Below are 27,712 nucleotides of genomic sequence, written 5' to 3'. Positions count from 1 at the left end.
TTAATTTTTTTAATGATTTTTACAATTTTACGAGTATTCGGTTCTTTTTGTGGTAGTTTATTTTGGAGGATACGGTTATAAGTTAGTTTGGAATGATTAATTTTAATCTTCAAAAAAAAAAAGTCTGATTTTTTTAAGGAAAAATCGATTCGGTTAAGGCTCACTGAAACCATAGGAATTGATTGGCTGGATGGTCAACTCTCTCCCAGTGTTTTATTTTGACTTCCTCACCAGTCTCGTCCCTGTCACGCGCCTCTTTGTGATGAGCTGTCAAGACCAAGTGGATAGACAAAATCCAAACAAAGTTGACTGAATCTGACACACCCTTTCCATAAAAAGACAAAACAAAGAAATCTACAGCTTTCTTCTTCTCGAATCTAGGGATGAATAAATCCCTTTGAAACTGTCTAACCGCCACGGAATCTAACTGTTTCCAGATCATCTCCCTCCGGATCAACAAGTGGAAAGAAACATATAGTGAAATAAATTTGAAAATAAACAGGTATAATCTGATTCTAACTGTTTCAGTTCGTTTGTGCGAAGAGAAGAGTGACCTATTATTGCAGTTATATTTTAAAATATAATTCGGTTCGATTCATTTATATACTTTTGAAGTTTATCAAAAGTTTCATTTTATCAAACGATTACAAACATTTCAATGTTTAGATTTCCAAATTATAAAAATCCAAACCGAACTCTGTCACTGAAGACACTCTGTTTTTATTTATGCTACAGTGCGCGCGTGTAGTGGTCGTAGTAGAGGTAGTTTTCAGATGGAGTAGCTCCACAGGGACACGTCGCCGTAGTCCTCGTCATTGGCCGGGACCGGCGGCGGCGGCGGAGGTTCGATTAATAAGCCTTCCGCCATGTCCAGGTACTCCTGCATCCCGAAATTGAAGCCTCCGTCGTCGAAGAGCGGGTCGCAGGCGGGCGTCGAGGACGGCCCCGCATGGGCCCATGACGTTGAGGGATCGGCGGCGGCGGCAGGGGCGAGGGCGGCGGAGGGAGTGGAGTTGGGGCGAAAGGCCTCGGCAGCGCGCGCGGCGGCCTTGCGGATGTCGTTGGGGCTGGAGGAGTCCGGGGAGGGGAGGAGCCAGGCGGAGTCGGCGAAGTTGAGGCAGGCGGCGCGGCCGCGGAGCGCGATGGCGGCGACGTCGTGGGCGCGGGCGGCCATCTCGGCGGTGGGGAAGGTGCCTAGCCAGATGCGGGACTTCTTGTTGGGCTCCCGGACCTCGCACACCCACTTGTCGCCGTTCCGGCGCCGGACGCCTTTGAACACCGGGTGGCGCGTCTCCCGGAACTTGGTGCGGCCCGCCCGGCGCTTCGGCGGAGCAGACGACACCGTGGCGTAGCAGACTTCTTCGTCGGACGCCGATCGGCGGGGGAGCGTCGGCGAGTCGAGCGAGTCGCTGTCCATTTGCGATTTGATCAGTTGGTTTGATTGATTTCCGGTGGTGGCGGTAAGTGTGGGAGGAGAGTTGGTATAAATTTGGGTGGCGCGAAGGGAAGATGGGTCGCAGTCGGGACGCGGCACACGGTATGCCAGGTTGGTCCGGATTGTGGAGGATACAGCTGTGGGTGTGGTGGACTCGGGGTCCTGTCGTTTGAGTGGGTAAACATACCAGTTTTTTCCCTCTTTAGTATTATCATTAACTTATATATATATATATACAGAGAGAGAGAGAGAGAGAAAGGGTGTTAGCACTTTGTGTTAATTTTTTTAAAATTTAAAATTTTAAAGAAAGTAAAAATTAAAAAATATTAAATGTTTTCATCCGTGAGCATTTAATATTAATTTTTTTTAAAATTTAATGTTTAAGTTAAAAAAATAATAATATTAAGTGCTCACTATAATCTACTATTAAGAAATCCGGATAGCCTAAGAAGATTTCAGGGTGAGTCAGATCTATTGAACTCTTCTGTAAAAAGATGAAATTCGCCACCTTAGTAGCCTCATACGGTGGACCCCACGACTATCTGTGAGGAGGTAAATCGAGAAACTGCAGTTGATCATGACGCAGGAGGGTATTGCCTGACTTCGCTAGGATTCGAACCCTTGCCCTCCAGATCTATTGAACTCAATACTTGGGCTGAGGCATAGAAGGGCTCAAGAATGAATAACGCTCAACACTTAGGGATCAGGCTCAAAGTCGGATGGTGCTAGGCATCAAAGATTTTGGCTTGGGAACGAGGGGCATAGGATTAATATGACGATGTCTTATTTGAGGAGGAAGTGATAAGCAATATAAACAATCAATAATAACAAACGTTAATCGTTAATCGTTACGAAAGATAAGATCTTGGAGACCGTTACTAAATGAACAAACAATGATGATGGTCAAAGTATAAATATAGTTCCATATCTAAAGTACATGGAAAAAGATCATGAGATTAAAAGGATGTAAAGTATCTCCATTAGTATGAGACCTTTTAGGGAGAGTCCAAGAATAAAACCATGAGAGTTTAGGCTCAAAGTGGACAATATCATACCATTGTAGAGATATTCTGATTCCATCAGTTTTAACAAGTGGTATCAGAGCGAAACTGCTCTTCACCGGACTAATCGTCGGATGAGCCATGATCCAGAGCTAACCATGTGATTTGAACCTTAAAACAAAGAAAGTGGGTGCTCCCGTGTCTGAATCAAGAAGACCAGACACCAGGTGAGAAGTCCTAGTAGGTCGGGTGGACCGAGGGGCAAAAAGTCCTAGTTGCGACTAGGTGGGAAAGTCCTAGTAGGTCGGGTGGACCGAGGGGCAAAAAGTCCTAGCTGTGGCTAAGTGGAAAGTCCTAGTAGGTCGAGTGGACCGAGAGGCAAAAAATCTTGGTGGGTCGAGGATTCAGACATCAAAAAATGACGTTGAGGGAGGCCTGTGATCCTTTGTTTAAGAGCAGGATTGTTGGGTTGCAAGGGTGCAAACATAGTCCCACATCTAAAGTACATGGAAAAGATCATGGGGTTAAAAGGAGAGGGCTTGGACCCAAAGTGTACAATATCATACCATTGTGAAGATATTTTAATTCTATCGGTACTAACAGAAGAATATAAGATCAGCACTCGGTACTCGACAACGAGAATCCAAATTCAAGCGTATTGATATATAATCTTTTTTTAAAAAAACATAAGTTAAATGTTTTAAAAAGTTGTATATGTGACCTATATCATTATTATTTGAAAAAAAAAAGCAAAAGTAAAAAAAGTGTCAATATTTTTTGGAATGACCATGGGGTGTCTTTGTTTAATTTTTTAAAATCAAAACAGCACCCCACCCTATCAGTAACTCATATATAATTATTCAATTGCCCTTCTATACATTGTTCCTATTATTATCTCCAACTTACATCTTGAATCCATCGAGCACATTTTAGCATCTAAGAAACTATAATTATTATACATATTGTACCAGTTACTATTTCATAGGTGTTACAATGTATACTTAATCTATTCAAAAATATTTATATTGTAATAGCTACAGTTTCGTAACCATTACAATGCAGATTCAATCATGTTCATTTTTCATTGATGTTGTAGCAGCTATGAAATCTCAACTGCTATAATGCGGATTTAACTTGTTTATTTAATATTATTTTATAGCTGTTAAAATATGGGTAAATATGATTTTGTAGCTACTATAATATATTCTCGATTTAAAATTTAGATAGAAAATATAGATAGAAGGTAATAATGAAAATAATATATTAGAAGATAGTTAGATAATTATAAGTGAGTTGTTGTTGGATATGTAGTCTTTTTTTTAATATATAAAAAGAAAAGTAAAAAGGTATTTGATGATCTAGAACAAGTGGGACGTCCGCGGACGTCCATTTCATTATTTTTTTAATACAAATACTCAAAAGTTGAACTAGTCCAACTATGTCTAAAGAATCTCGAAAAAGGTTAACATCGTATTTGAAGACTTCTTGTTTCCTTGATGTGAGACGGTCGATGTGTAATTTTTGTACTCGGATTCATTAGTTGTCCTCTGTCGTTAGATTTCCCTTTACCCTTTTGGCTTTTTTCCCATTATTTTCCAAAAACACTAAAAATACTCAAAGATATCTAGAAAATGTCTTCTAGACGGTCAAACAGTAGTCATCAATTGAGGATGAGATCGTATAAATATACAAGTGTGATGTGTATTTTTGTTTAAATTGATAAACATACTGGAAGATTCGGAATCTAATTTAAATTTTTAGGTCACGTGATGTCAATGAATAGATACAGAATCTAACAGTTAGTGCCGGTTATCCTTAGATTAGATACCTTGTCGGCGTGTTCCACGTGGCGAAGCATCAAAGGACAAATAGAAAGAAAGAAACGTGCACGTGGAGCTAGACGGTTCATTTAAGAGCGGGGGACGAGTGACAGTTAAGAGCCAGTTAGTAACGGTCAAATCCTACGCGCGACGCCGTGCACCGAACACGGATCCGCCGTACTCATCCGGCTGTTGCTCCTTGGCGTTTGGGTTGGGCGCTGGACGTGCCTGGGTGGAGGCAACTGCTAACTCAGCTCAGAGATGGAACTAGAATTTTTCATCGCCGAAGCTTCATTTATTTTATATTAAAAAAACCTTTTTTAAAATATTTACTGTGTTATAAATTTATCGCCCATAAATTTTTTTTATTTCACAATAAACGTATAATATTTTATTAAAAAAATTAAAAGTATATTTTTTATTAGAATTGGATTTTTTTTCATTTATCATCAAAAGGCATCTCTAAATTTTACTTTTTGAAACTATTTATATTTTTGATATTATTGTAGCAACTACAAAAGTATAATTAATTTTCAATTATAACAATTACTATTTCATAACTACTAAATAATTATAACAACTATGAAATATAATATTATGATCACATAATTATATTATAACATAATGTTAATTAATATTATTAGAAATTAACTGTCTATGTTATAATAATTATAATTCGTAACTACTATAATATATATTAATTTATATTGATCAATATTGATTGATATTGACTAGAGATGAAATATCCATATTACAAGAATTATAAATTATAGTTGCTACAACATAATATTATTAATATTGATTAGAGTTGAAATACTATTATAATATAATATTGATCAGTGTTGACTAGAGATGAAAATCTATATTGTAACCATTATGAATTATAACTATTACAATACAATTTATTAGTATTGATCAGAATTTAAATATCTTGTAACAATTATAAATCCGTAGGTATTACAAAATAATTAAAAATAAAAATAATTTTAAAACTAAAAATACACTGACTCGAGATGCAGCACCTTTTTAATAATAAATCAAAAAAGAGAATCCTTTTACAATTGTAATAAAAAAAGGTTTTTTGATTTATGTCCTTAAAAAAATTGTGTTAAAATAAGCAGAAGCTATTTTAGCTTATATTTATATTTGTAAGTCTTCTAGCTTTATCATGGAGTCTTTTGATATCATTTGCTTTATAGATAAGCTAGAGGATCTAGGTAAGTCAAGCGAGTAAGGTAGGTCAATCAAGTTAGTCGGTGCTTCGGGCTGGTTAAGTCAACCAGGACGATCAAGTTAGGCCATCTAGTTGGTTTAGAAGGGATTGACAACTCAGCCAATGCCATTTGATCCACTCAACATGAAGGAACCGACTAGCTCGCCTCTACCTGACTAAACCAACTCGATCGATCAGCTTCCCTGGTCAGATCACACAAACTCAACGTGAATTCATGCGAGCAATCAAACCTAAGACATGAGATTCAAATGCTTAGAACAGAAATGATTACAAATATCAGAAAACCTCACGGAGATGTTACAAATCCTTGTGCATTTTTGACTTCGCTGGTGTGTAGGAACTTATTTGCAACTGCCTTAATCCAAGCTCTATCCTTTTTGGAGTACGCATATCTGACGTTAGATGCCAGTAGGAGAAACCCTTCATTCTCCAATGGTGGAATTGAATTGGTAACACCATCAGAAACTCTGATTACTGGCTGCACTAGCATTGAAAGAGTCCCTTTAGGTAGTGGAATCCTTGACTCGGATCCTGCAGCCATCAAAATATAGGCAACTAAAACCTGTAAGAAAACCCCCAAACAAGATCATTCCTGCATTGGCAAAATCACTTCCTTTGAAGAAAGAAAATATAAAATGAAGTTCAGGAAAAATAAGCAGTGGCTTATAGGGAAGTCGCAAAAACTTGGTTACACAGGAATGCAGGAACAAGAGAAGATCATCCAATCGGGCCGTTTCAACATCTATATTCTGAATAGCACATCTATATTCTTGAGTGTTTCAACATTTTAGATGTTTTCACACAAATATTGCCTAGCCCAAATAGTTAGGACTCACAAATTTAGCTGATATTTTATTCATCAATTGAAGTTTTATTATCCGAGGCAGTGGTTCACCAATTTGGTGAATTATGAACAGGGTATTCTTCTTGAAGCAATCCATCCTAACTCATTTGATACTAGATGATAAAGTTTGAACGGAACATAGCTATTCATCCTGTCTGAGAAGAAAATTTTATCATACCTAGGCTTTCAGGAAAATATAGTGTTTCTTTCAGGTCAAAAAAACCACTTTGCTGAATCCCATTGCCAAACCATTGAAATAGATGATCTCTCGAATCGTCTTCATTTTCAGGCATGTTCCAGTATCCACGTATGCATAGTACATCATTAACTGCTATAATCTAGCACAAAACGATATATAAAAATGTGCTGGACCAATAGTACCTTGTGAATATACTATCATCTCAATTTTGGCACCTAATTTTTAGTGAAATCTGAAGTTATACCACTGATATGCTGTTTGTGCTGCGTAAAAGAGCATAAGAGGCCCATGCCAAATCTTCCTTCAGATCATCTGAAATGTTGTCGGACATGAGGAATATTTGCCTATTTCCTTCTGGCAGTGAGGTACGATCCACTTTTGCACCCTGATGAAATTCAGGAAACAGGGCATATATAATAATACGTAATGAGGATGATAATTTACCAAATGTTGATAATTCAAAAAAAAATGTACAGGACAACAACAAATTCTTTAGTCCCTGCATATGCTGCACAAAGATCATTGGACTTACTATATTGTCAAGTGATCAAGAACTTAAGAGAAGATAATGTGCATTCACCACCTAGCATAAGAATGACTACTAACAACTAGAATACAGTTCTGGATCAAAGGTAGGTAACAATCAGACCTTGGCCTGTTGTGCCGAAAGAGTAAGATAACAGTATCAAAGTCATACTGTATTATTCACTAATTTAAGTCCTTCAGAGATTTTTGAATTTAGGCTTTGTCCACGGTCGCAGTCAATCCACTCAAATAAACCAATCTTTGCAGAAGGTTGAATATAAAAGAAACAAAGCTTTCCAAAATCAGAAATGGCCACAAGTGAGACAGGGACCAGAAATATAACATCCACATGTAAAAAAAAGACTTTACTGCTCGATGACTCTTCCATCCTCTTCATGTTGGCACATCATCATCAAGTTCTAATTTTCTTCTGGTCAGAATAGAATTTCAATACTATACTCCTATTCTCTTATAAGAGAAGTTTTCACAGGGAAAAGAAGAAGAAGAAAGTGTTGTAAATTATACTCTTACTTTCATGCTCCATCAACCAAAACAAAAAGTAAATCATCTACTCTTTTAGAGGCAATGAAATGGTTATATTTCACATCAATATTATTGCATAGTTTGTAGTAATTCTCCAATATGAGATAAACTAATGCACATTGCAATTCTACAACACGCTTATCCCCAGCAAAAATGTCAAGAAGCTAGACCTCACAAGCAGTACTTTTTGAGAAAAATAATTTTAAGGAGAATGCTAGTCTTTGTTAGCTCTTTTGTCAGTGTTTTTTAGGAGAATTACCATTTTGGTTTGGACCTTTGGTTAAATGTCCTATTTGATACATGGATATATCTAATGATGGTAGTGATGAGGAACCAATTCAAGAGCAAAATTCTTTTGCTAATATTTCTAAGGTACCACAAGAAGGCAGAGTCTTGTACTTGTACCCACCATCACCATCAAACAAGAAGCTAATTAGATTGTAATACTAGCTTTGGGGAGAAACATGATAGCATGAACAATCAAACTATGCATGGCTATGACACCGTAAACATGAATCTACAAGGAACAACCAGTGGAGTCATTCAATGAACATTCGGCCTAGCCTAAATATACTGGATCAGTGGATTGTAACACATGCACCATAAAAAAGTCTTCCAAAGCTTTACATACCTCAAGAAACCTCCCGAGATAAGGGAGGACGATAGAGAAGGTAGCCAAGAAAATCCCTAGAGCCTCAGTTCTCTGGTTTAGAGAAATAGAAGGTCCAAAAAAAAAAAACAATTCTTTATAGGAAACTTTCTTCCGGTTGAATCGAGTTCAAGAGAACCAAAAGGAACACTGAATTACCAGCTGAGCAGGAGTGGCGGGGGCAGCGGAGAAAACGTGGTTGATCACGATTAGGGTTCCAAGAGCAATCCCGAGGTATCTCGGAAGGTAGGACTCGTCAAGGCCCGGAATCCCTATCAATGCCTAAATATGAGTAAGTGAAACACGGCCGGTGAGGGATGGACGACAAAGGGAATGGAGTCAGAGAACCAAACGTGAAACGGAGGATGGAGATGTTGATCTCTTGCTGCTGCTGCTGCTGCTGCTGCTGGGGATTGGAGTCCCGGGCAGCGACTGTGAAGAGGAAGCGGCGGCGGACAAGGGCTCCAGTGGATCGAGGAAGGAGGAGGAAAGGAGGTGGGCCTCTCTTCGGAAGAGAAGGAAGCGAACGGATAAAGGACCGTTTCACGCCGGCGACGGCGGACGCACTGCATCCGCTCACGGCCATTTGGAGGCGGATAATTGTCGGCCAATTCCGTCGAAGACGATGAAAAAATTGGCCAAATTTCATAAAAGCACTCGTTATTTATTTATTTATCTATTTCGGCCCTTTTAGCAATTCGACAATAGTTGGGCCAATTGGGCCTCACTTGACTAAACTTTCCATAATTCAAGCCCAAATTTCCACTGTCTCAAGAAGCTCAACGACCGGTTCAGCCGGACCAACCGCGGTTCAATTCTCATCCGACCTACCGACCACGACACGAATCCGACAGCGACGATAAAACACGCGCGTTATGACGGCGCCGTTAAGCGGAGCCACCGTACGGCACCATCGCGGATCTCTGCCACTGCCATTCCTCGCCAGCGTCAGTCTCGGCGCCGCACGTGATCCTACGCCCGTAGCCTCGCTTGGTGGTGGTACGGCGGACATGGCGAATGAAATTGCGTCGACCAGGCAGGGGCACTCTCGTACTTTCATCTACGGAGATTGCCGGATTCTTCTACGCGCCGGCCCCCCACTGTGTGTCCTTTCACACCAGCATCGGTCGAGCTATATAAATTGCCCTCGCGACGGTGGTTGCGGAGTCGTTGGAGGAGCGGTGATGGGCCGCGCCGCGAGGTGGATCCGGGGGCTCCTGCTCGGCGGGAAGAAGCCGGGCGAGCCGACGGCGGAGAAGAGGCGGTGGGGCTTCGGGAAGTCCTACCGGGAGAAGCAGCAGCAGCAGCAGCAGCAGGCGCGCGGCGAGGAGGTCCGGCTCCCCGTGGCGGAGGCGGACGCGGCGGAGCGCAGCAAGCGAGCGATCGCCGTGGCTGCTGCGACCGCGGCGGTGGCGGAGGCCGCAGTCGCCGCGGCGCAGGCGGCCGCGGTGGTGGTCAGACTGACGGCGAGCGGCGGAAGGGCGGAGCGGAAGCGGGAGGAGGAGCGGGCGGCGGTCAAGATCCAGTCCGCGTTCCGCGGTTACTTGGTTAGTCTTCTGCCGCAATACCTTCCCTCTCGATGTTCAACCCTTATTCCCATGCCAAGTTTCGATTTTGCACCTTCGATTGATTTCCTTGCGCCGGCGAAATTGGGAATTTAGGGTAGAAATTTTTGCAGCAAAATTGCATCTTTTCTCGATTCTCCTAATCTGATCTTGGATTTCGAAGCAACAGAGGACTCGCGCAGAGATCCTTTGCGTGCTTCCAGTAGAGCCTGTCACTTCAAAGTTCCCATCTTTGCTCAGGCCGCTGAAAGACGCTTTCCAGTTCCCTCCTCTGCCTTCCATTACCGCTCTCTCTCGGATTCGTCACTTCCAGTTCATTGATTCGTTGCTATCTTTGTGGTTTTTTGAAAGGCGAGGCGAGCGCGCAAGGCGTTGAGGGGACTGGTGAAGCTCCAGGCTCTGGTCCGTGGAAACATCGTCAGGAAGCAGGCGGCGGAGACTCTCCGGTGCATGCAGGCGCTGGTGCGCGTCCAGGCGAGAGCTCGGGCGTGCCGGGCTCTCTGCTCGGCGAGGAGCCGTCCACCGGCAAAAGCTTCCCGTCGTCACTCGCGCGTAAGCTCGGCTACTCAATTCCCTGCTTTCTGTTCTCCCCCAACTGATGAGGATTATGAACGTGCTGTTCGACCAATTGCCTCCGATGGATCTTTCGCTCTCAAGGTAAGTAAATCTCGGGTGTGAGTTCTTTAATGCTCAAATTTGTCGGTAAATTTGCTTCAATCTCTGCAGACGAATTCATCGAGAGTGGAAGTCGACAGAGCATTCTTGTGGGACGGCGACCAGGCCGCAGGAAGGAAGGTCACAAATTTCTCGCCGGCCGGCGACAAGAAGAACGCCATAATCACGGAAGTCGACCTAGAATGCTTCTCCCACATCCGCAAGAAGAACAACCACCATAACCACTCCGGCAACAGCCGGAGCTTCACCACCGTGCTCGCCTCGCCGTCGATGGACTCCTCCGGCCAGAGCCCCTTCTGGAACTACGGAACGTCGTCTCTGAAGCAGGACGCCGACGAGGACTGTGCTCAGAGCTTGTGGAGCGACTACATGGACTGCTGCCCGAGCTACATGGCGAACACGGAGTCGTCGAGGGCGAAACTGCGGTCTTATAGCGCGCCGAGGCAGAGACCGGAGGTGGAGAAGCAGGGGCCCGTGGTGAAGAGGTCGTCGGCGCATGGAATCGGTCACCTTCCGCCATTGTTGCCTCAGAGGAGTGCTGCTTCTCCTTCTTCTTCTTCTTCTTTGCATGCGAAATTCACCAACAAAGCATATCCAGGATCGGGGAGGTTGGACAGATTGGGGACGCCGATGAGAAAGAATCTGATGGCGTTGTAACTGCGATTGATGTAGTATCTATCTATGATCTCATAGATTATGATCAACTTAGCGTAGTATGTGATCGATCATTTTTATTCGTGTTCAGATGTTTTTGCTTTTCGATCATGATCATGATCATGGCTTCATGCGAGGCCAGCGTTGACTTTGTCAAACTAAACTAACAATGTGGAATCTATCAAAGACCGTAGTTGAGGAGAGGATTTAAGAGTGTTTAGTCAAAATAAAGATGCTTATTTTAGAAATAATTAAAGATTAATAATCTTAATTAAGAATCAACCCTGCGCCTAATGTGTTTTTAAACCAGTGCGGATGAAGGTTGTGCATCGCCGAAGTAAACGAAGCTTGTCGAGTTAAATTAATTTTATATTATTTAAATTTATAATGCTCATTAGTATTATAAATGCTGATTAGTATTGATGAGAAATAATATTATTATCTTATAATATTGATTAGTAAGGTATAATGGTGATGATGTGGAAGTTCCTTACTCAGTAAATAGAGATTTCACGTAGAAGTCCTTTGACCCGATCAACGCATGATCCATGTGGCATGATTTATTTAGGACTTAATCAATAGAGACTCAAGTGGTGTGTCAATAGTCTCGGACCAGCTCAATTGATCCGATCGGCCTAGCCAATCCGATCTCGCCGAGCACTATGACTTGTCGACCTGTTGAGCAGCTCGACCTCCTGACCTTTCGATCTGTTAACCTCTCAAGTTGTCGACTTCTCAACCTCCCAAACCGTTTCGACTTCTCGACCTACTGACCTCTTGAGTTGTTGAGTACCCAATCTCCTAGCCTGCCAATGTGCCAAGCAATTTGACCTCCCGGCATGTAAAGAGACACGACAGTTACCAACATAAAGGGGCATGATAGTTACAATGAAACTCTCTAGGGAGATGTGTCTACTTCTCTCTAGAAGAGTATGTCCTTTAAATTTTCCTCTTTATATAAAAGAGGGAAGATATTATCTAATCTCATCTACTATTATCGCCTTTACATCTTTTTATTATTCTATTTGGAATTTCATAATGACTTAGGTATTAGAAGAACCTCACTAGGGTAACTCTTGGTGAGTCATTTGATGTGTGTTATTCTTTGTAGGATTGACTATGATATATCATGAGAAGAAAGTAAGAATTAAGAATGTTTTCGAAATCATCACTCTTTGGTCTGAAATAGACTCGTATCATCACATCATCATAGGGATACAATATAAGGTTGTGTGGATAAACATTGTGTATTGGTTGATTTTTAAACTATATGATCCCGAAATTGCTATAATATAATATTGACTAATATTGATCAAAAATAAATTATCGTATGTTGTAACAGTTATGATTCAAAAATAATTATTATAATATGATATTACATGTATTAATTAAAGATAAAATATCTAGAGTTATGAATTATAATTGCTATACTATATTATTATTAGTATTGAGTAGAGCTAAAATATTATTATAATATAATATTGTTAGAATTAAAATATTTTAATATAATTTATTTATGTCGATCAGAATTGAAGTATTTATATTGTAGTCGTAAATTAAATCGTAACTTGTACAATAGTATCAAAAAATTTTATAATTTTAAAAAGTAAAATAAATTAACGTGAAATAAAATATTCTTTTGTAATAAATAAAGAAAATATCCTTCGACTATTCCAATAAAAAAACCGTTCTTTTAATTTTTATCCAATAATATTTAATTCATTTAGTCCTACAGAGACGAGAAGACAGGATGGATTCACTGTTGGAGGGTAGAGGGTAGATTGACTAGAAAGGCATCAAAGTCAACGACAATATCTGCGCGTGCCTGTATATCGAGAGATAGATATTGTCGGCGCTCAAAAAATGAATTTTCAGTCAAAGTTAGTGTTGTGCCGGCATATTAATTTTAATTGTAAATTTATTTTAATGATTATTTTTTAAAAAGATAAATCTAGGAATTATTTCATGCCTCTTTGACCAGACCGTTCTACTAATTGTCTAAAGTGTATATGAGAACGTACGTGTGAAACCAACAAGAAGTAATCATTCAAAGTGCGAATAAAAATTAAATAAGATAATTTTAAATAAAAATCACGTGGCAAGTTAACCTAGCCGATAGTGGACTCATTCAAATCATATTAAAAGGCTGGTTTAAAAATTAATGTACAGATCATTCTATGTTAATTAAATTCATGTAAATTGATTCCCACAAAAAACAACTATTTTAAGTACCAAGGAACTTGAATTATTATTATTATTATAAATTAAGTTGACTGATAATGAGATTTTTGTTGGATCGTCATAATCTAAAGCCACACATGTACTTTGTCTATTTAAGAGGACGAATGAAGTGGTAGCCGTTTCCAAAGGGAAAAACATTGGTGGCCCCAACTTAAACTTGAAAATGTTTAGTAGTTGCATGTGGAAGGTAGAGGATTGTGACTTTGTTTGTGTTTTCTTTGAGAAAAACTTAAGAAAACACAAAAACAATGATGATTGAATTAATGTAGTTTGATCATGCCGACACTATGATAAAATTACATTTATAGACCTATAAATGATCAATTAAGCCTAAGTTTCATCATTTTCCTAGCAACTTGCTCTTAAATTTTATCAAATCATTTGATTGTCGTGTTGACTTAGTCAATGAAGAGATGAAATTAAAAACATAATATTATTAAAATTGTTTAATTACTCAATATATATTATTTGATGTTTTTAAATACTAAAAAGCACCTTTTTAAAATAAAAAAAATCCTAATACAACATGATAAAAAGTTACTCTCCAAATGATTGGAATTAATGGGGTGGCAAAATGATGAGTTTGGTGATAATTATTAATTAATTATGGATGGTTGGTGATGAATTATAATATAATTTGGTCTATTATATTTATTTGGCATTTTATTGGATGGTGTAGTTAGAAGAGATAATGATGCTGAGCTTGCATATGATTAAATGTTTTTAATAAATGTATGAAATGACCGTACACCGGTCTGATTCTTTTTGTTTATACAATATGTGTTTATTTAATTCTTTTTTATTTAGATTTGAACAGTTGAACATTTGAAGAAATTAACTATAATACAGTTGTATATCAACTACGGATCTACAACTAGATCTACTGCATTTGTCTAGATACGGATCAGTTATCCATAAATAGAACATCAGTTATCTAGATACGGCTCTAGATAGATTCGGCCCATTTGGATAGTACCTATGATTGGGCCTACATGGTCTTTCGGCCCATATGTTTTGGGCCTTCTAATGATTAATTAACATATTTGTTAAATAAAATAAAAAAATAAATAGCCGGTTTAATCAGTAGACCGCGGACAAGTTCCATCTGAACCGGGTCGGTATAAATTGGGGTTACTCGAGTCGCAGCGAGCCGGGCCGAGAAAAATGGAACCGTTCGAACCCGACCCGCCGCCTCGTTCTCCGTCGTCGCTGGAGGTCCACACGGTGGACGCCGTGGACTCGCCGGAGTTCGCGCTCCTCCTCTGGTCCCTCCGTCGCTGCCCCGTCGTCGGCCTCGACGCCGAGTGGAAGCCTGTCCGATCTGTGGGCTGCGACCACCACGTTTCACCTGGCGATGGATTGGGGCGGGATTCGCCCCCCGCCGCTGACCTCCTCCCTCGGTCATTCCCGACCGTGTCCCTCCTCCAAATCGCCTGCCGTTTCCTCCGTAGGCCTACGGATCCGAGGGTCGGTGACTCGCCGGTGTTTTTGGTGGACTTGCTCTCCGTCCCGCTCGACGCCCTTTGGGAGCCGCTCAGGGATATGTTTGAGTCGCCGGATGTAATCAAGCTTGGGTTCAGGTTCAAGCAGGATCTGATCTATCTTTCTTCCACATTCTCTGCTCAAGGATACGATCCTGGCTTCGATAGAGTAATCTTTCTCCACCTATTCTAAACATGGATACAATTCTGGATCTTAGACTATTATAGAACTTAATGAGGGTACAATTATACTCATAGAACATCAGTAGTTATTTTCAAGCCATGCACAACTTTGCTCAAAATCGTGGAAACCTGGTAGAATTGCTTTGAATATACATGTGAAAGTATACAAATTACAAAGGACCAAAGTGTACAAAGAACAGACACTATGAATGCAACGTTTTGCCACATGATATGCATCAGGTAGATACATGTATTGCATACTTGTAGTGAATTGTGGAAAGAAGAGAACAAATTCGAGATTGGTAGGAAATTCATCATTCTTGTGATAGGAGTGTAGTTCACTGACTTGGCCAAATGTTCATACTGCATCACACATCACTCTGCTTTCAGTTTGACATTATTTCCTTATTTGTGAAATTATGGGTATTCCATTTGACAAGAAACTGTATTCTTTCTTAAGTTAAAGTGCATTTTTAAAGATACACAGAGATGGCCTTTCTTGTGTTGGTTATCATATATTTAGCCTACAAGTACAGAAAATTAATCATTGAATGTTGAAGTACATTGGCATTGTTCTGAAGGAATGCGTTTTTTTTTTCTAACTATATTTCATTGAGATAGGTGGAGCCTTTTATAGATATCACCAGCATTTACTATCACCTAAAGAATCAACACATGGGGAAGAAACATCCAAAGAACATTAAAAGTTTAGCAAGCATCTGCAAGGAACTGCTTAATGTTTCCTTATCAAAGGTTAGTTGAATTATTCTTTTGACTAAATGTCTAGTTTATTCTTTAGCTTATTATGTTTTCCTTTTTTCCTTTTGTTGGACTTCTAGTATCATCTAGACTTTTGTTGTTATTGTTTGCTGACATTATATATCTTGGTTCAGGAACTCCAATGCAGTGACTGGTCTTGCCGTCCTCTAAGTCGAGATCAGATACTATATGCTGCAGCTGATGCATATTACTTGCTTGAAATATTTGAAGTATTCCAACATAAAATCCTCGCCAAAGGTCTGTACCATTTTTAGATGTTATGGCTATTGGAATATAACATGGTAGTGCTACGGAGTAGATCTGTAGCCACATAGATTAAGAGTTCACATAAAATATAATATGTTATCAATCATAAATAAAAACAATTACATAGAGTGTGGAGCATGAGATATTAAACGTTCAAAACACATACCTTTTCTGCTGTTTGTATTTAGTGAAATTATATATTGCCCAGTTTGTATCATTATCCATGAAACACTGACTCTGACAATATTTTATGAAGAATTATCTACAATGAACATGAATGAATAAGTATAAAGCATCCACCTACCTCAGTCTCCCTTCGATACTGTGTCTATCTACCAGGTATCTCTCTATCAGGACTGCAGTTTTCTCAAAAGCGAGCAAATTCACCACCTTAGTCAACCAGCAGTTACTACACTTCAGTTGCTGAAAATATCTTAAAGTCTCGAAGCACTATAATTTGACTGCACAGCATACACTGATGCAGGGTAGTGCAACCAGTGTAAACTTACAATGTTCTCCTTTCAGAAAATTTCTCCTTTTGTTTAATAGATAATATGATTGAATCCATTTATCATAATCATGTTGTCTTTTATCACTTTCAGATTTATTAGATAATGTTTCATGTCAGTCGTGTTATTAGGAGAGCCATGTTTTGAACTAGTGGGTTTGCTGTGCCAGAGATAGATGGTTCTTGAAATGGTTGAGTCACAACACTTGATTTGATGGAGTGTTAAGTGTTAACAATGGATTCTGTTTACAACTAACTTTTTTGGTCCTTTGGAAACATAATTTATTTTCTTGTATTTTCGCACAACACAAAATTCTTTAAAATGGAGTTATCTTTTGTTCTTTTTTAGCTTATGTGATCATAGAATGGGAACTAATATGATATTTCCAGCAAATAGCGCTACAACAATCGGCAGTGAGAAGGAAATGATTTCAGGATCAAGTTTCTCCAACATACTACCAAGTCCTAATTCATGTGAAGAACTTGATATGGTCAGGTCCATGACTTTGGAGCTTCACCTTTCTAGATTTATCAGTTTCTCTTACCTCATGGCCTTCTTGTGGATTCATATTTCAGCTTGATGATTATCTCTCAAACATTGTCCAGAGCTATGGTGATAAATTACTACTGCAAGAGTCAGACAAAAGGCCTAGGACTTCAAGACGAAGAGAAAAAAAAAGGTTAACCAGTCGCGTTAAGCACACACAGAAATTGATTTCTGATGAAGATTGGCAAGGTCCTCCACCATGGGACATATCTTTCGGTGGTGATGGAAACCCAAAGTTTCTCTGTGATGTGATGGTGTGAGACCTTTTTTCTTACTCTTTCCTATCTTTGCATATTTTATGACTTCTGATAGTCATCTGCTCTCACAACATGACACTGATGCCACTCATCTATCCTTATTCTTGTTGGCATTCTGTGTGGAGAAATAGAAACATGTTCATGCATTCATGAAACAAGTAAATCATATCTTAAACTTAACTTCTTTGTATTTATTTCTACAGTCTATGTTGCATATACCTGACTAGCAAAAGGTGCTGCTACTAATTTCTGAATCTACAGGTAGAAGGGTTGGCTAGACACTTGCGCTGTGTTGGCATTGATGCTGCTATCCCATCTTTAAAGAAACCTGATCCAAGGTTAGTACTTTTTTCATTGATGTTAACTTCTGGCGACTGTTTTATTGCTCTATTTTCTCCTACACCATTGCATATAATTCTTATCCATCTGTTCTCTCTCAGACATTTATTGAATCAAGCATACAAAGAGAAAAGAGTCCTATTAACACGAGATGCCAAGCTTTTGAAATATCAGTATTTAGTAAGGAATCAAGTATACAGGGTGAAGAGTTTGCTCAAGAATGACCAACTAATTGAGGTACTTGCATCATTTGAGTTTTCAACAAAGTAGTTAGTTATTTGAATAAGTTTAATTAATTACTTGAAAGCACAATTTACTATTTCTATAAGTTGCATTTTAGAAGTTTCTACCCAATTCACATTAGAATACTCTGTGATTTGAAGATGTCTTGGATCACAAAATAAGATACCTATGATCATTTACTTTTCCTGATAATATTGAATGATAATAGATTCTTAACAAGTCGACATACTACATATGTTTGCACAAGTATTTTAGAACCTCGGCATCAACTTCTCTTAATTGGGTTCATTTCGTAATTCATTTGTTAATAAAAATCTAATATCGACTTCATAAGGATGTTATCTACTTCTAACAGGTGATTGAGACCTTCGAATTGAAGATTTCTGAGGACCAACTTATGTCAAGATGCACAAAATGCAACGGAAGCTTCATCCAGAAACCACTGACATTGGAAGAGGCCATCGCGGCTTCAAGGGGATTCCAGGTCATTCCTGACTGCCTCTTCGACCGGAATCTGGAGTTTTGGCAATGCACCGACTGCAAACAACTATATTGGGAGGTAATACTCATCACTCGACTCGCAATGCATTTGTTGAGTATGGTCATGTCCTAGCTATCAGTCCACTGTTATTAGTTGTATGATTGTGGATGGAGTAAAACTGATCTGACTATGAACATGATTCTGAAAACTAGTTAGGTTGGATAAGCCCCCTTCAAACCCATCCAATGATTTTCAGTTCATACTAAAGATCACTAGTTTGATTATCTAACACTGAAGTTTCTTCACACTGTAGGGAACCCAATACCGCAATGCAGTTCAGAAATTTGTGGCAGTTTGCAAGTTGAATGATTGAGACGCCGATGCCCAACTTCGTTATCAATCACTCCGACCGACAAAATTCTTTTCGAACACGGTGGCTTTGCTACTTCACACCGTCCTCCATGAAGATGCCTTTCTGTAGACTATCATCCACGTTTGAGCAAATGAGTTCGGGTAGAGGGAGAGACCTGAGTTTAGCCTCTGTACCCATTCTTTATTGTCGTTCTCAAATCCTCTCTTAATTTAATTGTTCATTTGATGGTAATTGAAAGATGTTCTTGTTGTCACTGCAGTGGCTACTCTTCGGATCAAGTTGTTCTTGTTGTCAATGAATTAGCAAATCTTGCAGGTTCTGATTGGCGCAACCTTGAATTGGCACACTCTTCACCTGCATTGGACCAGTTGAAAGAGTCATGCATGTGTGCCACAAGACAAAATATATAAATAAATTTAACTTGTGCTTGCAAGTAGATGCAAGTCTGGAAGTGATCATGGAATCAGCATGTTCAAACAATCTACAGGTTTCATAATAACAATTAAAACTGAAAATGCAATATGAAAAAAGAAGACCAAAGAAAAATCTACTTAATATAATTAAACATGATCAAATGACTTGGATATGGTCTTACATAAAGCTCATTAGTGGGGATAACAACTAGGAAGTTGATCAAAAGGTTAGAACATAAGGCCTGTTTTTAATGCGATCATATATGGCATCATCATCCAAATTCTAGAACCATCTAGCATCTGTATAACTAAAACTCTACCTAGGCAAAACTTTTTGTGCATCTTAGAAATTTAATTAGAGTTCTAGAAAGAAATGAATTAGCAAATAAATTAAGTTAATTTAGTTCTACACCTACTTTAAAGAACTCTGCAGCAAGCCCTATAATTATGTAAGTAAATACAACCTTCCTATGATCTTCATGAAGAAACTCCTCGAGCTTTCTCTACATGTTTTCTAGTTCAAAGTATCTAAGTTAAAGCCAAGACTACAGGAGCCAACTAGTTGCTCTTGTAAATAAAAGTACTTTGCAATCTAGTCTTTCCAAACTTTGCAAATTATTCAATTTCTTAATCAGTTAAATACCTCTTCTCATCTTTTGTATTAACAAAAATCATTATAAGAGAGTATTCATAATTGAACTCCTCTGCTTGCAACTTTCTTTCCAATAGTGCAGTAGTATACACTTTAAAGCATAGCCTTCATCTCTAATTTTTCCTATCAATAGCATCCAGAACATTAACTTAATAAATTGATTAATTTAAGTGCAAGGGCTAATTAGGAAGAAATACATTCTATGACTAAACCTCAATCACAGATATAATTCTTATTATTAAATCTGAGATGAAATAACTACCAGACCTTTGCTTTCTAGGGCATGCATTTGGTCCTTCAACTTGTTGGAATCCTCATGCATGCCCATATCACTGTATGCTCGGATCATTGTTGCAAATGTAACTCTATCAGGCGCACAATGCTTTTCCTTCATAAGCGCAAACATTTCTTCCATAATTTTCAACTCTCTAGCTTGCCCATATGCTGCAATAACACTGTTGAAGAAAGGTGCATCCAATACAACATCAGTATTCTCCGTTTGCCTGATGATTGCAGGAACCTTCTCCAGAAGACCAGCTTTCGAGTATCCGCTAATTACCGAGCAGTAAGTAACAGAGTTAGGCTTGACTCCCTGAATTTTCATCAAACGGAAATAATATTCCATCTTCTCAATATTGCCAACCCTCCCAAAACATTCTATGATAATATTGAAGGTGATTGTGTCGGGAGAAAAGAAGCGTTTCTTCATAAAATTCATAACCAACCCCATTTTCTCAAACATGCCTACTTTACCATACGACTTGATCAAGATATTGAACGTCTGGATGTCAGGCTCGATGCCCATATGCTGAAATTCATCATACCACTTTTCCATGTCTTCTATCCTTCCATTATTTCCATAAGCCCAAACAAAAGAATTCATTGTATATATGTCAGGCAAGCATTTTCCAGTCTCAAGCATATTGGACAAATGACTCTCCATCTCCTCAAGCATCCTAGCTTTCCCATAACCATCTATAATGGTATTATGAGTAACTGTATTTGGCTCGATCCCCAAATAAGACATTTCCATAAGCAATTGCGGAATCAACTCGAAGTGCCTAAGTTTGCAACAACCGCTAATGAGGACTGTGTAAGTATGAGCATCTGGTTCGCAATCAGAAATTGCATTCATCTCCTCAAGTGTAGAAATTGCCTTGTCTAACAGGCCACTATGACCATATGCACCAACAAGTGATGTGTAAACATCTAGCGTTGGTTTGAGGCCCTCAGAAAGCATCACTCTGAAAAGTGAAGTTGCATGATCAGGTTGACGACACTTGCCCAGCATGGTTAATAGCCTTGCATAGGTTCGGGAAATTGGCTGATACCAATGCTGTCTACGAACCAGTCCAAAGATCTATAGTGTACAGAAACCCCACAATCTCATTAGTAAGATGAACTGCAATCTTATCAGTTATATTACAACAGAAATCTGAATAATTAAGATCGGTCAAATCGAATCCCTAGATGAAGGAAACGACAGCTTTCAACTACAGAAGAGGGGAAATGATCTAACATGAAGCGACAAGAGGAACAAATTAGGGCTGGAGTACCTTGAGAGCGGATTCCCATTGGTTAGCGGATATGGAATTATCAAGCGCCTCAAGCACTGCTCTGGGCCAGAGGCGGGTGAACTTGGCAGAGCCGGCCTTGCGCTCGACTCCGAGGACGGCGGCCTCCGTCCTGAGGATCCGAGACAGGTCGAGCTGGGCGTTCTGCTGGAGCCCCTTTCGGGCGGTTCTCCTCCTCTTCGCCGCCTTGACGGAGAAGCTCCGCCTGCCAGTCCGCCTCCACCTCTTCGCCAGCGAGAGAAAAGGAGATGGGCAGGGATCGAGGCGGTAGGAGGAGGAAGAGGATACGGAGGAAGACAAAGGGAAGGCTGCCAATTCGAGCGAAGACATGCCGACGGCCATGGCGACTGGATGATGCCCAAGTGAAGCCTCGAAGGTGCTGTGATAATAAAAGGGTGCACTTTTGCGCAAAACTCTACAATTTTTTACAATTTGGCAAGTTCGCAATATATCATTTCACCCCTTGAATATTTGAGATTTTTAATTTCCCACCCTTCTGGTTTATCCATAACTTGTTAACTATCATATCAGTATTAGCAAAACTGTGTTTATTTGTTTTAATCTAGAAATTAAAAAAAATGTAAAAAGGGGAAAAAATTACAAAATTTTATAACACTCCAACCAAAAACAACTCACTTGATAATAAAATCAAAATTTAGTGATTGACTTCAGCAAAAGAGATAAAATCCACCACCTCAACAATCTCACACGATCAGTCATACGATCATATGTGAGAAGAAATCGAAAAATTACAATTGATCACGACGGAAGAGGACATTACTTCGGCATTGTCGAGATTCGATTCTTGCCCACTTCAACAAATCTGTTCCGTCGTAACTAACTCAATTATGTCCCGGGACTGATGATTCACACATCTAGACAAGATAAACACACGGATCATATTAAATCTCTTCATTAGCCTACATTTCATGTGGAACTGACTTAAATGGGATCTCACAGATACAATACATAAAGACTACAAGTGTTAGTGAAATTATTATAGGCTCAGAGAAGAAACATATTATCATAAATGCTTGCTTCTTCATAAGAGGCTGAGGTTGCTTGTGGACATGTGGGTGATTTTCAAGAGTAGACCATCAATATCGACAGGAAGCAGAAATTTTTGCAGTAGGCAATTTGTGGAAATACTTTCAGGTAGTGGAACAAGTACAAACACATCATTCTTTCTGTTCAGCATCCCCATCACAGTCAAGCAAGTTCCCTCCTTAATGTACCTGAGAGTCATGGGGAATTGAAGAAATAATGTTAGCTAAACTCCATGGTAGTGCTAATGTCAAAAAGCTTATCGATACCCTTCCTCCAGACGCATCGGACGGGCTTCACAAGAAAGTTTTCTTCCTTGTAGCCATTTCTTCATGGTAGAAGAGAGATCTCTATTTGGTGCTGTTATGTTTACGAGTGTGTTTTCGTGAATCAGGGGGATTACTCTGGAATCGTGGCCAGCCTTAACCAAAGCTCGGATCCCAGATTTGGCATCTGTTATGTAAAAATCTGCTGTCAATCTCTGTCCAAGGTACAAACACCTCATGAGAACAATTGCAATACTATTTCTAATCAAAACATTAGAAGAGTAGTTGTTCAATTATCGTGAAAAGGAGAAAAAAATATCAAATAGAAAATGAAAAATAGAACTCCATAGTCAAGGATTTTACAGGTTTACTGTTCTTTGCTTTCTATAAACTATTCAAATGGTGGGACTGAAAGCAACTTAAGTCGAGAATCGAACAGATGTCCAGTTTGCAGCAATAGGTTCAAACTGATGCTTCTTGTATCTGTCACAATTGCAGCCCACAGCCATCCTTCTATGAGCTTCCAAGTTCCAATAGTGTATGAAGTTGGAACACAGGTTTTGATGTTGTTCTATTTTCTGTTTGTAGACAACACATCTCAAACGTCTTGAGCACAGAAGAAAGATGATTTAAATCTATAAGAGTAATCACTCTCAGATAGTAGTATTTAAACCTTAGTCCCATAATCTCAGATATTCATCTTAGCATTCCCATATCTTTGCATTTTATTTTGTTTCCAGATTGTCTAACACCAAGTCATAAAAAATGACTGTTGGTAGCATAGACTTCTATCTGCTTAATTATAGTTTACTTTGGTGTCCCTTTACTCTTTGTACCTTTAACACTAATTGATCCAATTAGTTTAACGATAGATTTAATTGGTTATATTACAACGTGTTTATAACTTGAACATATTTTCTATCGTTTATCATCATTGGGACTATAGCTATCCTCCGACACATGCATCTTAGCATTCTCATCTCCATCACATTAATTTTTGCATGTGTTGTTTCCTTATTGTCCAATGTAAAGTATGGTGAGTACCACAAGCTTATAAAACTTTAATTTAGTTTACAGCGCATATAACAATCACACAAACCTTCAAAAACTCCTCTCAATTTCAAATGTCCATTCTTTATCTTATTAATGATATCTCCAGTGGATATTAGATTCAATAGATCTAAAATTTGTACAAGAATTTCATATTCATTGATCTCAATTCTTTCTTAACAATGAAATAATGTTTAAGATCACATTCTTTCTCATACATGTTGTAAATTGGCAATGATCAGGAGGAAAGAAGAAGAAGCTTACAGTCAATATCTCGTTGTATTCCATGTCAAGATTGGCAGAAATGATTAGTCTTACCAATTCAAATGACACAATATTTCAAATTGTGCATGAAATTGTATTTTATATTTAGGCTTAATCCTACTTAACCTACAAGTTTAGTTATATTTATTTAAACTCTCATCAATCTGCACAACTTAGCCTACAAATACCACTCGTTAAGGAGATTTATCATGAATATCATTGGTGAGTTCATCTAGTAACAACATTAAAAGATAGGAACTTACAAGTTGACTCTAGATAAACCTACAATTAAAATAAAAATCATTTGTAAAGATCCCAAGAAAAAAACTATTTACCACATTATCATACATGCCCTTTATTGAATCAACATAATTACAATACGTCCTATCTTCTCCAAAGCTCAACACAACAGCTACCTAATGATTGTATGATAAGCTTTTTCTGAGTCAAATCTATATTGTTTTCATTAGTTGATTTATTATATGAATAGCACTGATTGATCTTGTTCTAGACATGAAACAAATTGATTTTCAAAATCTCTTAGTCTTTTCCCAATAACATTTTCCCAAAGTTTCAAGATATGGCTCATCATTTGATATCTATGTGCTAAAGATCTCTACAACAAAAAAAATCAATTAAGCAACTCTCACACTTAATAACATAGACATAGAAGTAAGAAAGGTTAGCACCATCAACTAATATCAACATTATAATCTGACAACTCACCGAGGGAGATTGTATAAGTTTTTTGCAACTAATTAACTTGGCAAGTCCTCACAACTTAATGTGCTACAAGATTCGTACTCTTGTCATTTAAGTAGATCTCATATCAGCTTGGACTCTAGTATTTTATGTACCATTCTGATAAATTTTAGGGTTAAACAGCTTTGAAACGATAAAATAAAGTAAGGATAAAAGTTATTCTTTTTCTGGATAAAATTTGGAAAGGACGCAAGTCTGAGAAATATTTGAAGATACTGAATAGTACTGATGAGCATACCTCAACATAAGCTAAATTCCACTGGAAGCATCTAGGGTTAAGACGTGCTTGTTTTAACTGGCACCCACGATATTCATACAAGACGGTTGATGTGTAAACACATCTTCCAGCTTTTTCATATGAAGATTCGAGAGAGAAATCTCCACAAGAAGCAAACTAAGACAATGGGGAAAAAGAGAGAAAATATCATAAGCAACCAACATTTCTTATAGTTTCAACGTCAAAGAAATCCTATGTGAGAAAGTATCAAACTGTCAATTCAAAGTTAGATACCTAAAATGAATATGTCAAATGCTTGATCATAAGGCTCTTCCAGTTTACCAGAAGTGTACGTTTTGTTTCCTTCAATGGACTAGTTTTATCACGAGAAAATAGAGCCATACCAATGACTATTACTGCATAAAGCATTTTGGATGATGAAATGGTTTCAAACTTTTCAAGATAAATGTAATCCCTCAAAAAAAAAACTTGATCAGAAAAGAAAGACCAAATGGGCTGGAGAAGGCAAAATAACCTCATCCAGCCCCACTCTTGTGCCCTACCCTGCCCTGCCTCAAGCTAACAGTTTCCCGCACTTTTATGCACACAAATTATGTGTAGCCCCATCCCTGCACCACTTGGGTTCCATTTACAGTCTTGCCAGGACGCACACCACCAACTTCAAACATGAATATTTTTTTATACAACAAAAAAGAGAAAATATTGCATTCATTCATTGATGCTAGGTAGAAATTATGCCAAAGTGTTCAGAATAAACGTCCCCAGATATATCACAGTTGTGCAAATAGCAAAGATTATTTGTATGACATAAATAGGTAAAGTAAAAAAAAAAATAGTCAAAGATAACTTTTGATTTATTCATCTCACTAACTGTTTTGTAAGGATTTGTAACGGGGCACATCATTCAATCTATCACAAATCTTCTTACTAATAATCCATTTCTCACCAATACGAAAAGATTTATATTGGTAATGAGTATCACATATGCAGCACAGAAATGTGAACTCTGATTCATGCTGACATACCCCATTTTCATCCTTCAATCGGCTTCATAAATTTGGGATGCAAGATTATTATTCACAGCCATAGTCAAAAAAAAAAAAAAGGTTCAAAACCTGTACTAATACAAAAGACGCATTAGCTAAGACGTGTGATGTTCAGCGAGATGGAGACCCCAAAACAAACATGAAGTTGTAAACACAGAACATTCAAGCTATCACAAAATAAAAAGGGGAAAACTAAAGATAAGGAGGCATTATTACCCCAGTGACCTTGACGAGCTGGCCGTCGTTGGCTTTTACAAGATCGGTTTCCGGAAACTGTTCGAGGAAAAGGCGGATTGCCAAACTCCTTCGGTGGGCGCTGGCATTCCAAACAAATAAACCCAAGACGAGCGCGGCCACGACCAGGACAGAGACGATGAGGGCGGCGTTGTGGACGACGACGAGGATGAATATGGAAACGCCGATGCTGGCAAGGAAAAGCGGGATGAGGACACGGGGTACGGCGGCCGGGACGGGTGCGAAGTACCGCTGCCGGTCGGCGAGCACAGCAGCGGACAGGTCGTTCATCTCTCGTCCTCCGTCTCCTCCACGTCCTCCGCCGCCGCCGCCACCACCACCACCGTCGGATCGACGTCGCCCTCAGGCATCCACCGCGGTCAACAGCGATAAGAGAAGAGGAGGAGAAAGTGAGGAAGCAGCAAAGTAGTACACTGCGGATCGCTTCCATTTTGTTTCGCGTTTCGATATTTTAAGAAAAGTGGCGTCACATGTTAAGGGTCATAATTTCACTTTGGCCCTTCGTTTATCCTTATCTTTCGCTTATCCTTATTTTTATTTAATTTTAAATTTGATTAATAAATATTGTGTATAAATTTTTTTATAGATATTATTCACAAATAATCCATAATTTTTTAATATTAATAAGTTGAACATATAAAATTTATTTATTTAATTTAATGAATAGTAATTTTAATATCCAAAGAACAAATCCTGAGGATGATTATATTATTTGTATATGTCATAGGACGCATGTGCAATAGACACTAAAGATGAAGGGGGAAGCATGACCGTTAGCGTCTCAAGTCTCAACCCGACAGAGCGACCCATACTCAGGCTGTGTTTACTGTGACGGAAAGAAGGGGAAGGAGAGGAAGGCTGTGTTTACCGCAAGGAAAGGAAGGAGGGGAACAGAAGTAAAACAGAGAGAGAAAAAAGGCAAGGAGAAAGATCAACTGTGAATGTTGTTTACTTTTGAAATGAAAGGATTTAGCGTGAACAAATGAGACTTAATGCTATATTACAATTTCAATGGTGGTAAACTTCCGTGGGACCGAACTGATCATTCCAGAAATACTCAATGAGATTAATTGAGATTTATTATTTTTTATATTACAATTTCAACGATGATAGAAACCACAATTAGCACCAACACCAAATCGAAACATTTAATTTCGGTGGGAATCAACATTTCAAATAATTAGGAAAGATGACAAAATGATAGCAATTTCATGAAAATTGATGTTCAAAGTTTGTTCACTCCTCAATACTAGCAAACACCGCAACCAGCATGCTGACACCATGCCAAAACAACTCTAAGAACAAATAGGAAGTATTCAAAGTTT

At 38.8% G+C, this 27,712-nt stretch overlaps 6 protein-coding genes across 9 annotated transcripts; 2 read left to right on the top strand and 4 right to left on the bottom strand.

Moving 5' to 3' along the window:
• Positions 1-598: 598 nt before the first annotated feature.
• Positions 599-1,455, bottom strand: LOC141829480 (dehydration-responsive element-binding protein 1G-like). Its single transcript, XM_074716962.1, has one exon. The coding sequence runs from the start codon at positions 1,415-1,417 to the stop codon at positions 770-772; it is 648 nt and encodes a 215-aa protein (XP_074573063.1). The 5' UTR covers positions 1,418-1,455; the 3' UTR covers positions 599-769.
• A 4,186-nt stretch (positions 1,456-5,641) lies between these two features.
• On the bottom strand, positions 5,642-8,850 carry LOC141829479 (protein COFACTOR ASSEMBLY OF COMPLEX C SUBUNIT B CCB2, chloroplastic). Of its 3 annotated transcripts, none has more exons than XM_074716959.1 (6): positions 8,599-8,850; positions 8,410-8,522; positions 8,233-8,304; positions 6,778-6,918; positions 6,513-6,672; positions 5,642-6,021 (listed from the first exon to the last, which is right to left on the bottom strand). In XM_074716959.1, exons 1-6 carry the CDS (start codon positions 8,834-8,836, stop codon positions 5,777-5,779), a joined length of 969 nt encoding a protein of 322 aa, XP_074573060.1. In that variant the 5' UTR covers positions 8,837-8,850; the 3' UTR covers positions 5,642-5,776. The 3 variants fall into 3 exon arrangements, with proteins under 3 accessions (XP_074573060.1, XP_074573061.1, XP_074573062.1); XM_074716960.1 differs by having other exon boundaries at positions 8,410-8,532; positions 8,604-8,850; XM_074716961.1 differs by having other exon boundaries at positions 8,410-8,532; positions 8,599-8,768.
• Positions 8,851-9,320: 470 nt separating this feature from the next.
• LOC141829228 (protein IQ-DOMAIN 22-like) lies at positions 9,321-11,249 on the top strand. The gene is made up of 3 exons (XM_074716649.1): positions 9,321-9,797; positions 10,167-10,472; positions 10,542-11,249. The coding sequence occupies exons 1-3, from the start codon at positions 9,435-9,437 to the stop codon at positions 11,145-11,147; spliced, it is 1,275 nt and encodes a 424-aa protein (XP_074572750.1). The 5' UTR covers positions 9,321-9,434; the 3' UTR covers positions 11,148-11,249.
• Positions 11,250-14,549: 3,300 nt separating this feature from the next.
• On the top strand, positions 14,550-19,017 carry LOC141829669 (uncharacterized). 2 transcript variants are annotated; one of them, XM_074717195.1, is made up of 9 exons: positions 14,550-15,035; positions 15,671-15,802; positions 15,943-16,066; positions 16,974-17,074; positions 17,190-17,384; positions 17,649-17,725; positions 17,828-17,963; positions 18,325-18,528; positions 18,764-19,017. In XM_074717195.1, exons 1-9 carry the CDS (start codon positions 14,550-14,552, stop codon positions 18,821-18,823), a joined length of 1,515 nt encoding a protein of 504 aa, XP_074573296.1. In that variant the 3' UTR covers positions 18,824-19,017. The 2 variants fall into 2 exon arrangements, with proteins under 2 accessions (XP_074573296.1, XP_074573294.1); XM_074717193.1 differs by having other exon boundaries at positions 17,160-17,384; positions 18,764-19,015.
• Position 19,018: 1 nt separating this feature from the next.
• On the bottom strand, positions 19,019-21,804 carry LOC141829670 (uncharacterized). Its single transcript, XM_074717196.1, has 3 exons — positions 21,445-21,804; positions 20,156-21,248; positions 19,019-19,177 (listed from the first exon to the last, which is right to left on the bottom strand). Exons 1-3 carry the CDS (start codon positions 21,802-21,804, stop codon positions 19,098-19,100), a joined length of 1,533 nt encoding a protein of 510 aa, XP_074573297.1. The 3' UTR covers positions 19,019-19,097.
• Positions 21,805-22,321: 517 nt separating this feature from the next.
• Positions 22,322-26,768, bottom strand: LOC141830085 (putative membrane protein At1g16860). The gene is made up of 4 exons (XM_074717567.1): positions 26,349-26,768; positions 25,087-25,242; positions 22,776-22,987; positions 22,322-22,697 (listed from the first exon to the last, which is right to left on the bottom strand). Exons 1-4 carry the CDS (start codon positions 26,655-26,657, stop codon positions 22,505-22,507), a joined length of 870 nt encoding a protein of 289 aa, XP_074573668.1. The 5' UTR covers positions 26,658-26,768; the 3' UTR covers positions 22,322-22,504.
• Between the last annotated feature and the right edge of the window lie 944 nt (positions 26,769-27,712).

The sequence above is a fragment of the Curcuma longa genome, chromosome 5, assembly GCF_044706935.1.
Source record: "Curcuma longa cultivar G26 ecotype Majalengka, Jawa Barat chromosome 5, ITB_CL_G26_1.1, whole genome shotgun sequence".
In the NCBI taxonomy this organism is placed as follows: Eukaryota; Viridiplantae; Streptophyta; class Magnoliopsida; order Zingiberales; family Zingiberaceae; genus Curcuma; species Curcuma longa.
Note: the sequence above shows the minus strand (reverse complement) of the source record. Positions and strands in the feature narration are given on the sequence as shown.